Below are 11,850 nucleotides of genomic sequence, written 5' to 3'. Positions count from 1 at the left end.
CCTGTTGCTGCACATCACGCTTGGGAACTCCTCGTGTTTCACGGTTTGCTCTCTTGGCGTGGTAGAAGGGCGCTAGCCTAGCTTTAGCTCCACAATGGCTTCCTCTCCTACTATTACTTCAGCTTCTCCGTCTCTGACTAAGTCTCCCCTTATCTCCTGCTCTCTGTGTCAGATGTTTAGCTATTCCTCTGCCTCCTTTAGTGATAATGGTACTTGTAATAAATGTAGTGTTTTTGTAGCTTTGGAGGCGAGGGTGTCAGAATTAGAGTCCCGGCTCCGTGCTATGGAAAGACCAGCTGATAGCTGCCCCTCTGCTAGCGCGAAGCCACATAGACCTAGCGTTAGTTCACTTAGTGGTCCTCCAGAAGCACCCGAGCAGCCGGGTAAGCAGGGCGGCTGGGTGACAGTTCGTAGGAAGCATAGCTCTAGATTTCAGCCCCCAGTTCACCACCAACCCGTCTGTGTTTCTAACAAATTTTCCCCACTCAGCGACACACCCGCTGAGAAGCCGACCCTAATTATTGGGAGCTCAATAGTCAGAAACGTGGCACTAGAGACACCAGGGACCATAGTTAAATGCCTGCCAGGGGCCAGAACGGGCGACATAGAATCTTACCTAAAACTACTGGCTGAGGATAAGCGTAAATACAGTAAGATTGTTATTCACGCTGGCGGTAATGACACCCCGGTCACGCCGATCGGAGGTCACTAAAGTTGGTGTTGCTTCGGTGTGTGAGTTTGCTAAAGCAATGTCGGACTCCGTAATTTTCTCTGGTCCCCTGCCTGATCTGACCAGTGATGACATGTTTAGCCGCATGTCATCATTCAACCGCTGGTTGTCTAGGTGATGTCCTGAAAACGACGTGGGCTACATTGATAACTGGAGAACTTTCTGGGGAAAACCAGGTCTGATCCGGAGAGATGGCATCCATCCTACTTTGGATGGTGCTGCTCTTCTTTCCAGAAATCTGGCCGGACTTATTAGTTCTCCTAAATGCTGACAACCCAGGGTCCAGACCAGGAAGCAGAGCCGTAGTTTAACACACCTCTCTGCAGCTTCTGTACTGTTACCCATCCATTATCCTACTGAGACGGTGTCTTTCCCACGGCCAAAACATAACAGATCAAAAACTTATCTAAAAGGAACAAATCATAAAAACCTAATAAAAATCAATACGGTTCACCTTGAACCTAAAAATAAAACATTTAAATGTGGTCTATTAAATATGAGGTCTCTCCCTCCAAAGACTTTGTTAGTTAACGAATTGATTTCTGTTAAACAGATTGATTTGTTTTGTCTCACAGAAACCTGGCTACAAGAGGACTACGTTAGTATAAATGAGTCAACTCCCTCCAATTATTCAAATTTCCACATTCCCAGATCTGTGGGAAGAAGAGGAGGAGTGGCAACCATCTTTCAGTCTGATTTATTATTTAGTCCCAGGCCAATTAATAACTACAGTTCTTTCGAACATTTAACCCTCAGTTTCCCTCATCCAAACTGCAAAGCAATAAAACCTCTTCTGTTTGTTGTTTTGTATCGTCCACCAGGCCCTTACTCTCTCTCTTATCTGATTTGGTGTTAAATACTGATAAGGTTATTATAGTGGGTTATTTTAACATCCATGTTGACACAGAATGTGATAACCTTAGTGTAGCCTTTAAAACTATCCTAGATTCAATTGGTTTTGCTCAAAATGTGCATAAACCGACGCACTCTTGGCTCCATACTTTAAACCTTGTGCTGACATATGGCATTGATTGTGAAGAATTAACAGTATTTCCTCACAACCCAGTCCTATCTGATAATTTTTTAATAACATTTGAGTTTAATCTAACTGAGTTCTCCACCCCCAAAAGAGGGTTCCATTATAGTAGATCTTTATCGGATAATGCTGTATCAAAACTTAAAGAGTCTGTCCCCTTTTTAATATCCTCCGTATTGCAGAAATGCCCTGTAGATGGCAGCAATGTTGTTTCTTCCAATTCACAAATAGATGTCTTTGTAAACAGTATGACTTCGTCATTGCGTTCTGCATTAGACAATGTAGCTCCCTTGAAAAAGAAGGTGATTATTCACAGGAAGCTGGCTCCTTGGTTTAATTCAGAGCTGCGTTCCTTGAAGCACAATGTTAGGAAATTGGAGAGAAAATGGCGCTCTACACACCAAGAGGAATCCTACCTAATCTAGAGGCTCTATTGTTGTATAACAAGACCCTTCGCAGAGTTAGAGCAGCATATTTTTCATCATTAATTGAGGAGAATAAGAATAATCCTAGATTTCTCTTCAGTACAGTTGCCAAACTTACCCAGAGCCACAGCTCTGTTTATCCATCCATTCCCTTAGCTCTTAGCAGTAATGATTTTATGGGATTCTTCATAAATAAAATTGATTCCATTAAAAATTAAATAATTGGCATCCTCCCAAACATGATTACCTCGTCCTCAGTAAGTGAGGCAGCATTGGAGGAATCCTTAGAACCTGCGCAGTGTCTGAACTGTTTAAAAGCAGTAGAGCTTTCTGAGCTATCTAAAATTTTAGCTTCATCTAAACCTTCTACCTGTATGTTAGACCCAATCCCAACCAAGTTGTTTAAGGAGGTATTCCCTCTGATCAGTGGTCCTATTTTAGACATGATTAATTTATCCTTGGTAAATGGATATGTACCACAGGCTTTTAAAGTAGCTGTTATTAAACCTTTACTTAAGAAACCATCTCTTGATCAAGACGAGTTAGTAAATTACAGACCTATATCTAATCTTCTTTTCTTATCTAAAATTCTTGAGAAAGTAGTTGCTAATCAACTATGTGAACATTTACAAAGTAATGACCTACTTGAGGAGTTTCAGTCAGGCTTTAGAGCTCATCATAGCACTGAAACAGCTCTGGTGAAGGTCACTAATGACATTCTCATGGCCTCAGATAATGGAATTGTGTCTATACTTGTCCTGTTGGATCTCAGTGCTGCATTTGATACAGTTGATCACAATATTCTCCTACAAAGACTTGAGCATACTGTAGGGATTAGGGGAAAAGCATTAGGCTGGTTTAAATCTTATCTGTCGGACAGATTTCAGTTTGTCCATGTTAATAATAAATCTTCCTCAAACTCTAGGGTCACTTGTGGAGTACCACAGGGTTCAGTCCTTGGACCAATTCTATTTACTATATATATGCTTCCGATTTGCAAAATTATCAGACAGCATGGGATTAATTTCCACTGTTATGCTGATGACACTCAGCTATATTTATCCATAAATCCTGATGAATCCAATCAGTTACTTCGACTGCAGTCATGTCTTGATGACATCAAAAGCTGGATGACTTTAAATTTCCTGCATTTAAATTCTGACATGACAGAAGTTGTAATCTTTGGGCCAGAGTCTTCAAAAAATAAAGTTCTTAATCAATCACTTAATCTGGATGGCATTAACTTGGCCTCTGGTTATAAAGTTAAAAATCTTGGTGTTGTTTTCGACCAAGACATGTCATTTAAATCCAATATTAAACAGGTTTCCAGAGTTTCCTTTTTTCACCTCAGGAATATCACCAAAATTAGAAACAATCTGTCCAGGGGTGATGCTGGAAAAACTAGTCCATGCATTTGTTACTTCAACGCTGGAATATTGTAATTCTTTACTATCAGGAAGTCCACAAAATGCAGTTCGAAGTCTTCAGCTGATCCAAAATGCTGCGGCAAGAGTTCTGATGAAAATCAACAAATCATATTTCTCCAATTTTAGCTTCCCTTCATTGGCTTCCTGTTAAATCAAGAATAGAATTTAAAATTCTCCTTCTAACGTATAAAGCCCTTAATAATCAAGCTCCATCATATATCAGAGCTCTGATTACCCCGTATGTTCCTAACAGAGCACTTCGCTCTCAGACTGCAGGTCTGCTGGTGGTTCCTAGAGTCTCTAAAAGTAGAATGGGAGGCAGATCATTTAGCTATCAGGCTCCTCTCCTGTGGAACCAAGTCCCAGTTTTGGTCCGTGAGGCAGACACCCTATCTATTTTTAAGACTAATGTTAAAACTTTCCTTTTTGACAAAGCTTATAGTTAGAGTGGCACATACCCTGAGCTATCTCTATAGTTGTGCTGTGATAGGCCTAGGCTGCTGGAGGACATCAGGGTCTAATTTTCTCACTCTACTGATTTCTACTGTTCTTCAGTCTACTGTTCTCCAGTTTTGCATTGTATTACATTGAAATGACTGTCGTCATTTCAGCTTTTAACTTTTTGCTCTCTCTCTTTTTCTTCATAGTAGGTACACCTGGTCTGGCGTTCTGTTAACTGTGACATCATCCAGAGAAGATGGCTCACCCGCTACTACCATCTAATGTAGAACAGATTACTAGATCAATGTGTGCTTCTGTGCTTTTTTGTCTCTTTTGTTGTGTCTCTGCTCTGTCTTCTGTAAACCCAGTCGGTCGAGGCAGATGACCGTTCGTACTGAGCCCGGTTCTGCCGGAGGTTTTCCTTCCCGTTAATGGGGAGTTTTTCTTCCCACTGTCGCTTCATGCTTGCTTAGTATGAGGGATTGCAGCAAAGCCATGTACAATGCAGACGACTCTCCCTGTGGCTCTACGGTTCCCCAGGAGTGAATACTGTTTGTCGGGACTTTGATGCAATCAACTGGTTTCCTTATATAGGACATTTTTGAGCAATCTGTATAATCTGACCCAATCTGTATAATATGATTGAACTTGATTTTGTAAAGTGCCTTGACATGACGTGTTTCATGATTTGGCGCTATATAAATAAAATTGAATTGAATTGAATTGAATAGGCTAAATTACTGAAAGGACCCTAGCCCCTAACTGAACTCGTAGCAAACGCAACAACGGATGTGGTGTGCTCAAAACCAGGGATGTTTTACTTGCATAAACATATCAGTGTCTCTAAAGTGCTTCTCATACCAAAACATTATCCCTTTGACATTTACGACGGACAAAGGACGCAGAACTGCTAGATTTGTTTGCTCAAGTTTAGCTGAGCTAGCTGAGTCTAGCTGAGCTGTTTGCCAAGAGGAAGTAAACATGGAAAGAAACTTGGGACGTGTACTATGAATTTCATATTGAAATAGTAAGCTCATTACATTGTGGAAAAACTAAACAACTCTACAACGTTGTGCCTGACTTATTTTCATTTCATTGGGCTATTTCACTTGTACATTGTACAATGGGGCTTGAAAATTGTGACGTAACAACCTCACTGTGTTCAGTCTGTGTTCCTGTGTCTCCTCCTGATTTCAGCCTGTGTTTTCTCCTGCGTCCTGTAAGTCACCTTTTCAATTAAAATCTCCTTTTTCACCATGCACTCGTCTCTGCCTTGTTTCCGCTTAGGTCCTCACCGCACCCGAAACATGACAGAAATGACTTGACCATGAAAAGGCCAGGCAACGGGGCTGAAAATAATGGAGCAGTTCAATCAGCTCTGGATTCAGAGAGAGAAGGTCTCCGCGCCGATCTGGGCTGACGCCTCTCAAGTTTCCAATGAGGGTCAGCTCTTGCACCTCGCTGCCCCAAGACGCCACCTCCTGCCGGAGCACCGGCATCAGGAGCCCAGCGCCGAACAGCACGGCCCCAGCTTGTGTGGGTGTGGCGCACGTCAGAACAAGTGCCACCGAGGACTCTGTCTCACCGCCGGCTTCAGAGGTTCCTGCTGCACACGCCATGGACCAAGCCTGCGTGGGTGCGCACATCCCTGCACCGGCCATCTCAGAGGTTGCTGCTCGGCTCCTGCATCCCCTGCCGCCGCCAAGAGCTCCGCTGCTGCATCCCTGGTTGCTGCCGAGAGCGCCGCTGCTGCATCCCCAGCTCCCGCCGAGAATCCTGTTTCCTCGGGCCGCCGCCGAGAATCCCGTTTCTCCATCTGCTGGCGTCAGTCCTGCCCCGCCGTCATCCGAAGGCCCAGCTCCGCTGCTGCATGCCACGGCCCAAGCCTGCACGGGTGCGCACGCTCCTGCACTGGACGCTCTGCTGCCGCTGGCCGCTGAAGGGCCTGCTTCGCCTGTCTCCAGCGTTCTCAAGCCTCCAGAGTTCTCTAGCGTTCTCAAGCCTCCAGGGTTTCCCAGCGCTCCCAAGCCTCCAGGGTTCCCCAGCACTTTTTTTCCTGGACACTAGTGGGCGTCTGGGATCCACCCTTAAGCTGTGTGTGTGTGTGTGTGTGTGTGTGTGTGTGTGTGTGTGTGTGTGGGAGAGGGGGGGTGATGTCAGGACCTCTGAGCTGTGGACTCGTTTACTTAACTAGACTCACCTGTTGCTGATTATCCCGAGCCTATATTTAAGTTCCCTTGGTTTGTTTCCCCGTTGTTTGGTCATTCTGCGTTCAGTCTGTGTTCCTCTGTCTCCTCCCAAGCCTCCAGGGTTCCCCAGCACTTTTTTTCCTGGACACTAGTGGGCGTCTGGGATCCACCCTTAAGCTGTGTGTGTGTGTGTGTGTGTGTGTGTGTGTGTGTGTGTGTGTGTGTGTGTGTGTGTGTGTGTGTGTGGGAGAGGGGGGGTGATGTCAGGACCTCTGAGCTGTGGACTCGTTTACTTAACTAGACTCACCTGTTGCTGATTATCCCCAGCCTATATTTAAGTTCCCTTGGTTTGTTTCCCCGTTGTTTGGTCATTCTGCGTTCAGTCTGTGTTCCTCTGTCTCCTCCTGAGTTCATATATATATATATATATATATATATATATATATATATATATATATATTAGTGCTGTCAGTTAAACGCGTTATTAATGGCGTTAACGTAAACCCATTTTAACGCAGACAATTTTTTTGTCGCCGTTAATCGCGCGTCAAAACACACACACCGTTCCCTAATGTTTTTTTCCCCCGCCGCGCTTTCCGGACTGTGTTTCTTTTACCCTTGGCGCTTTCCGTAGTTTCAAGAGTGCTAGAAAACAAAGTTTCTTTTACCCTCGGACACATGCGACTTTGGGCTTTTTTCTAAAAGCGCTTCTAAATTTCATGAGTCACGGGTTGCGTTTTTTTTGGGCAGGTTTCTGAAAGTGAAATCGCTTATTTGGGCTCTAAAATAGGTGACGAAATAGGGGTTATTATGTGACCTTTCTGCACTACATTTGAGTGTATCCAGCTGAAATCTCCCTCCGCCATAGGAGCCGACGGTAGTAAAGGCAGACAGAGCAACTCTGCACGTATTTTCTGCAGTTTACGGTGCAATAACCGGTGATAACTGCTGAAAGTAGATTACATGGTGCAGAATACCATGTCTATCTTTGTTTAAGAGGCAAAAAAATATATATCGGCATGAAAACAGGTATTCTGAAAAGTGCTTGAAAAATAACAAAATAAAAATATTTTTTGTACAAGCATGTATTTTATTAGTGTCATTTATTGCAAAATTGCATATTAAAATGCCCAAACAGGCTATTACACTTTCAGAAATAAAAGGATAAAATATGCGATTAAAATTTTTAATCGTTTGACAGCACTAATATATATATATATATATATATATATATATATATATATATATATATATTAGGGCTGGGCAAGTTAACGCGTTAATTTCGCGTTAACTCATTAGACTATTAACGGCGATATTTTCTTTAACGCGCGTTAACGCATGTTGGTCACATGCTTTTATTTTGTGAAGGTCTGTTGCTGCGGTGTAGGGGTTTGAATCAGAACAGTAGCTGGCGATAATGCGCCAATAACCTCGCTGTCAGCCCAGCCTCAGATTCAAAGAGGAAGAAAGGTGCTGGCCGGAAAAAAACACAGCTGACATGCGGAAGGCGGTGTTTCCCGCAGGTACCGCGAGCGAGCTTAGGCGAGGCGAGGCGGTGAGTTGGCGGCCGGAACAAGTTTTGTGCGGAGCGGAGCGGGGGGGTCTGCATCGACGCCGTCGGTGAAGTCGCTTCTCGTTTCAAAGTATCCATGTATTTTTGCCTGTTTTCCCCCTGCCATTCACTATATGCGCGCGAGAAAGCAACAACAAAAAACCGCGTGTCAACGTCAAATAAACGCAAGCATATCGAGTTAGCAAGCATTTCAGTTTAAAGTTCTTCCAGCATGGAATATGACAGAAACAAGTTAGTTGGAACCACTGCCAAGTTAAACTTTGGTATTGAACATAAAATGGTAATGCTGCTCCCTGCTGTTACCTCAGAAATTGCCTGTTTTTGGTAGATTTTTTCCCCATAAAGAGAATTCCCTGTCAGTGGCAATAAGCTTTAATTTATTATTATTGCTATTTTTTGTTTTACATGTTTAAGTTGAGCTTTACACTAAATATGTGTTACTGATAAGTGCTACAAATGTTACAACACTTTTGTTCATATGGCAGCAGAACATTAAAATAAAAGTGCTCTTTACACTACTTTTGAATTCATTCTTGGAGTTTGTAAATACAATGCGATTAATCGCGATTAATCAGTGCGATTAATCGCGATTAAATATTTTAATCGTTGCCCAGCCCTAATATATATATATATATATATATATATATATATATATATATATATATATATATATATATATATATATATATATATATATATGTCAACACCAAGTTGGACAGCTCAGTGTTACAGTAGGTCCTTTCACAATTAGAGGGAGCTAGCGAGTCAGAACCCAGGGAACAGAGAACAGATCAGATTGAAGTGGAGGGTTTTTATTTCTCATAAAAACCAGTCTCTTAAAAAGCTTAAAAAAAACACAATAAAATGTTTTCTTTAAATAATCTAAAATCAGTAAAACAACTAAAAACGGGAGGCTTCCAGTCCAGGATAATTGTCCAGCAGCAGAGTCCACAAAGGAAGTGAGTTCTTAGTTCCACCCCGCAGCCGTCTCAGGATTGGTCCAGTTGCACCGCGTCCTTGCTGTGTAATTGTAATTTTATTAAGGATCCCCATTAGCTGTTGCCATGGCAAGCAGCTAGTCTTCCTGGGGTCCACATTAAAAACATACAGTAAAAAACAGTTACAAATATAAAAATTTCCAAAAATGTAATTTCTTAAAAATTACTATAGGAAGTACAAAAGAACAAGTAAAATAAAACAGCCAATAAAACAAGAACAAATATAATAAAACTGCCAATAAAACAAAAACACTTCAGGGCATCAAATGGAGTCTCAGATTCTTTTTAAAAGATAATTTACTATTAGTGTAGCGGATGAAGTGAGGTAGATTATTCCAAAGGTGTAATGATCTATATATAAAGGATCTCTTTAGAGCATTGGTTTTTGGACCTGGTAAAACAAGCTGCCCATTACAAGAACCTCTAGTGTTGTGTCCATGAACTGAATTACTATAAACAATTTGTGAATATATAAAAGCAGGAACATTACTGCTCATGACTGACTTAAACAGGATAAGTGTATTAAAAAGCAACTTGTTCTCAACCGTAAGCCAGGAAAGGCAGGAATGCATCTGGTTGACATTAGATCTAATGTGGCAGCCCAGTACCAACCGTGCTGCCTTGTTCTGAACAACCTGTAGCTTTTTAAGTTCACCCCTTGGCAGCAGATGTCCACACTGTAGAGTAATAGTCAAGATGACATAACACTAGACTCTGAAATATTTGACATAAAAGGTGACGGGCCATAAAAGAGCAACATTTCCTTGTGGAACTAATTGCTCTTCCCATTTTCACAATAATATAATTAATGTGGTGAGACCAAGACAGAGAACAGTCTACCATCACACCAAGGAGTTTGGCACTTTCAACTTGTTGAACCGTCAAGTCACAAAACTTTAAGTCAAGCTTTGGGCTTGCGGACAGCTTGTTCCTTGAACCAATTACCATGCACTTAGTCTTAGAGATGTTGAGGGCCAGTTTGTTACTCACCACCCAATCATATACAACGTTCAGTTCTCGGCTCAAAACCTGATTTAATATCCTTGGACATAGGCCCACATCCAAGCAACGATTAAAAATATGACAGATGGGAGCTGCTATGACACCAGCAGTCATTCTCAGTAATTTACTATCCAGGTTATCTAATCCAGCTAGTTTACTGTCAGGAAGAGAACGGAGCAAATGTTCCACCCTATGGACGTCAACTTGTTTAAATACAAATTCACAACTTTTACCTTTCATTATAATGTTCTTAATACATTCATATGATCTAATGTTGTGTGAAGTGTTCATATTCTGCCTTCATTGAGATACTTTCTCAATATAATAGTCATTAAAATGATTAGCAATATCACCTGGCTTTGTGAGAACAAATCCATTTGATTCAACAAAGGGTGTGCACACAGTTGTGTTCCGACCCATCATTTCATTGAAAACATTCCATATTTCTCTATCGTTCCTCGCCTCAAATAACCTTCGTTTAAAGTAGTCCCTTTTTTTTTACCTTATTCAATTTTGTGACTTGATTACGTAGAGAACAGTATTTCCGCCTGTCATCAATAGATCCAGAAAGTACAAAGAGTTTTTTAGCTGAATCTCTCTCTGCCATTAGCGACCTAAGACTAGGGTCAAGCCAAGGGGCAGACCTATTTTTGACAACAAACTTTTTTAAGGGAGCATATTTGTTTACAGCATCCATAAACATTGACATAAATAGATCCAGTGCCACTTCAGGGTTATGCCCACTACAAACCATATTCCAGTTTGCATTAGCGATTTCACTTACAAATAAATCTTCATTAAATTGCTTATAGGACCGTGTTAAAATGATTTTAGCTTTAAGTTTTGGAATCTTTTTTTTTCTACTAATAGCAATTATATTATGGTCACTAAAACCTACAGGCACAGATATTGCCTTAGAGCACTGGAGAGCAGCATTTGTGTAGATGTGGTCAATAGTTCCATCACTACCAATATTTATTCTTGTGGGGACTTCAACAATTTGAGACAGACTACATGCACTCAATATAGAGAGTAACTTTTTCCTGTTAGGACAAGAATGCACCAACCAGTCAACATTTGCATCACCCAGCAGATAAATCTCTCTATTTTTATCTGATATCTTATCAAACATTTCACACAACTCAGTCATATATACAGCATCTGCATTAGGGGGTCTATAGAAGCAACAAACTAAAAGTGGTTTTAAATAAGGCACGTGTATTTGTACACAGCATGCTTCGATGTCCTCCCTCATCAAATCAAAGCGTATTTTGGCAGGTAAATTATTTTGTACATAAATAGCCACTCCACCCCCAAATCTATTTCTGTCTTTCCTAAAAACAGAAAAACCATCAATGGCTATGCTTGAGTCAGAGAAGGAATCATCAAGATGGGTCTCAGAAACAGCAATGTCAATACAAATATCTCTGACAATTTGCTCCACGTCCAGGTACTTGTAACGTAAACTACATACATTCACGTGAGCCAACACAAGTCCCTTATGAAAGTTCAACTTAATGCAAAGCATATCCTTACTGGGCACAGTCATGAGCTATCAAAAAGAACATTAAATATATCCAACTATAAAAACTAAAAACAGCATGACATCAAACCACAGACTTATACAAATTTTTCTAAATCCTTCTGACTCCTGACTACTAAAACTCGTGCCTGCTCAGGTGCACCATTAAGTTTTATATAAATCTTACAATTTGAGGACCATGTTGCCTGTATTTTTCCCTCTTTACGCAGGTAACGAGCTCTCTTTGCAATATCAGCATTGCTCTTGGTCAAATGTTCATTAATATAAACTTTTGAACCTTTTAGCTTCTTGGCTTGTCGCAAAAGACTGACTTTATATTTTCTGCTTGCAAATCTCATGATGATGTTAGGTGGTTTGCTTTTGTCTATTTGAGGAAAAGGGTGACAAGCTTCAATGTTCTCCTTGCTTATGCTAATGCCTTTTCCGTGGAGAAAATTCACCACCTGTTGCTCCACAGAGTCCAAATCCTGGTCCATGGTCAAAGAA

General features: G+C 41.2%; 1 protein-coding gene across 1 annotated transcript; it reads left to right on the top strand.

Moving 5' to 3' along the window:
- Positions 1-5,496: 5,496 nt before the first annotated feature.
- LOC118559374 (splicing factor 3A subunit 2-like) lies at positions 5,497-6,126 on the top strand. Its single transcript, XM_036130062.1, has one exon. It carries the CDS (start codon positions 5,497-5,499, stop codon positions 6,124-6,126), a length of 630 nt encoding a protein of 209 aa, XP_035985955.1.
- Positions 6,127-11,850: the final 5,724 nt, after the last annotated feature.

The sequence above is a fragment of the Fundulus heteroclitus genome, unplaced genomic scaffold (genome assembly GCF_011125445.2).
Source record: "Fundulus heteroclitus isolate FHET01 unplaced genomic scaffold, MU-UCD_Fhet_4.1 scaffold_28, whole genome shotgun sequence".
In the NCBI taxonomy this organism is placed as follows: Eukaryota; Metazoa; Chordata; class Actinopteri; order Cyprinodontiformes; family Fundulidae; genus Fundulus; species Fundulus heteroclitus.
The sequence above is the reverse complement of the archived record's forward strand: the minus strand, read 5'-3'. Positions and strand labels throughout refer to the sequence as shown.

Bases quoted from the DNA above. Each gene is read 5' to 3' on its own strand.
- LOC118559374 (XM_036130062.1), top strand. From the start codon at position 5,497: ATGAGGGTCAGCTCTTGCACCTCGCTGCCCCAAGACGCCACCTCCTGC.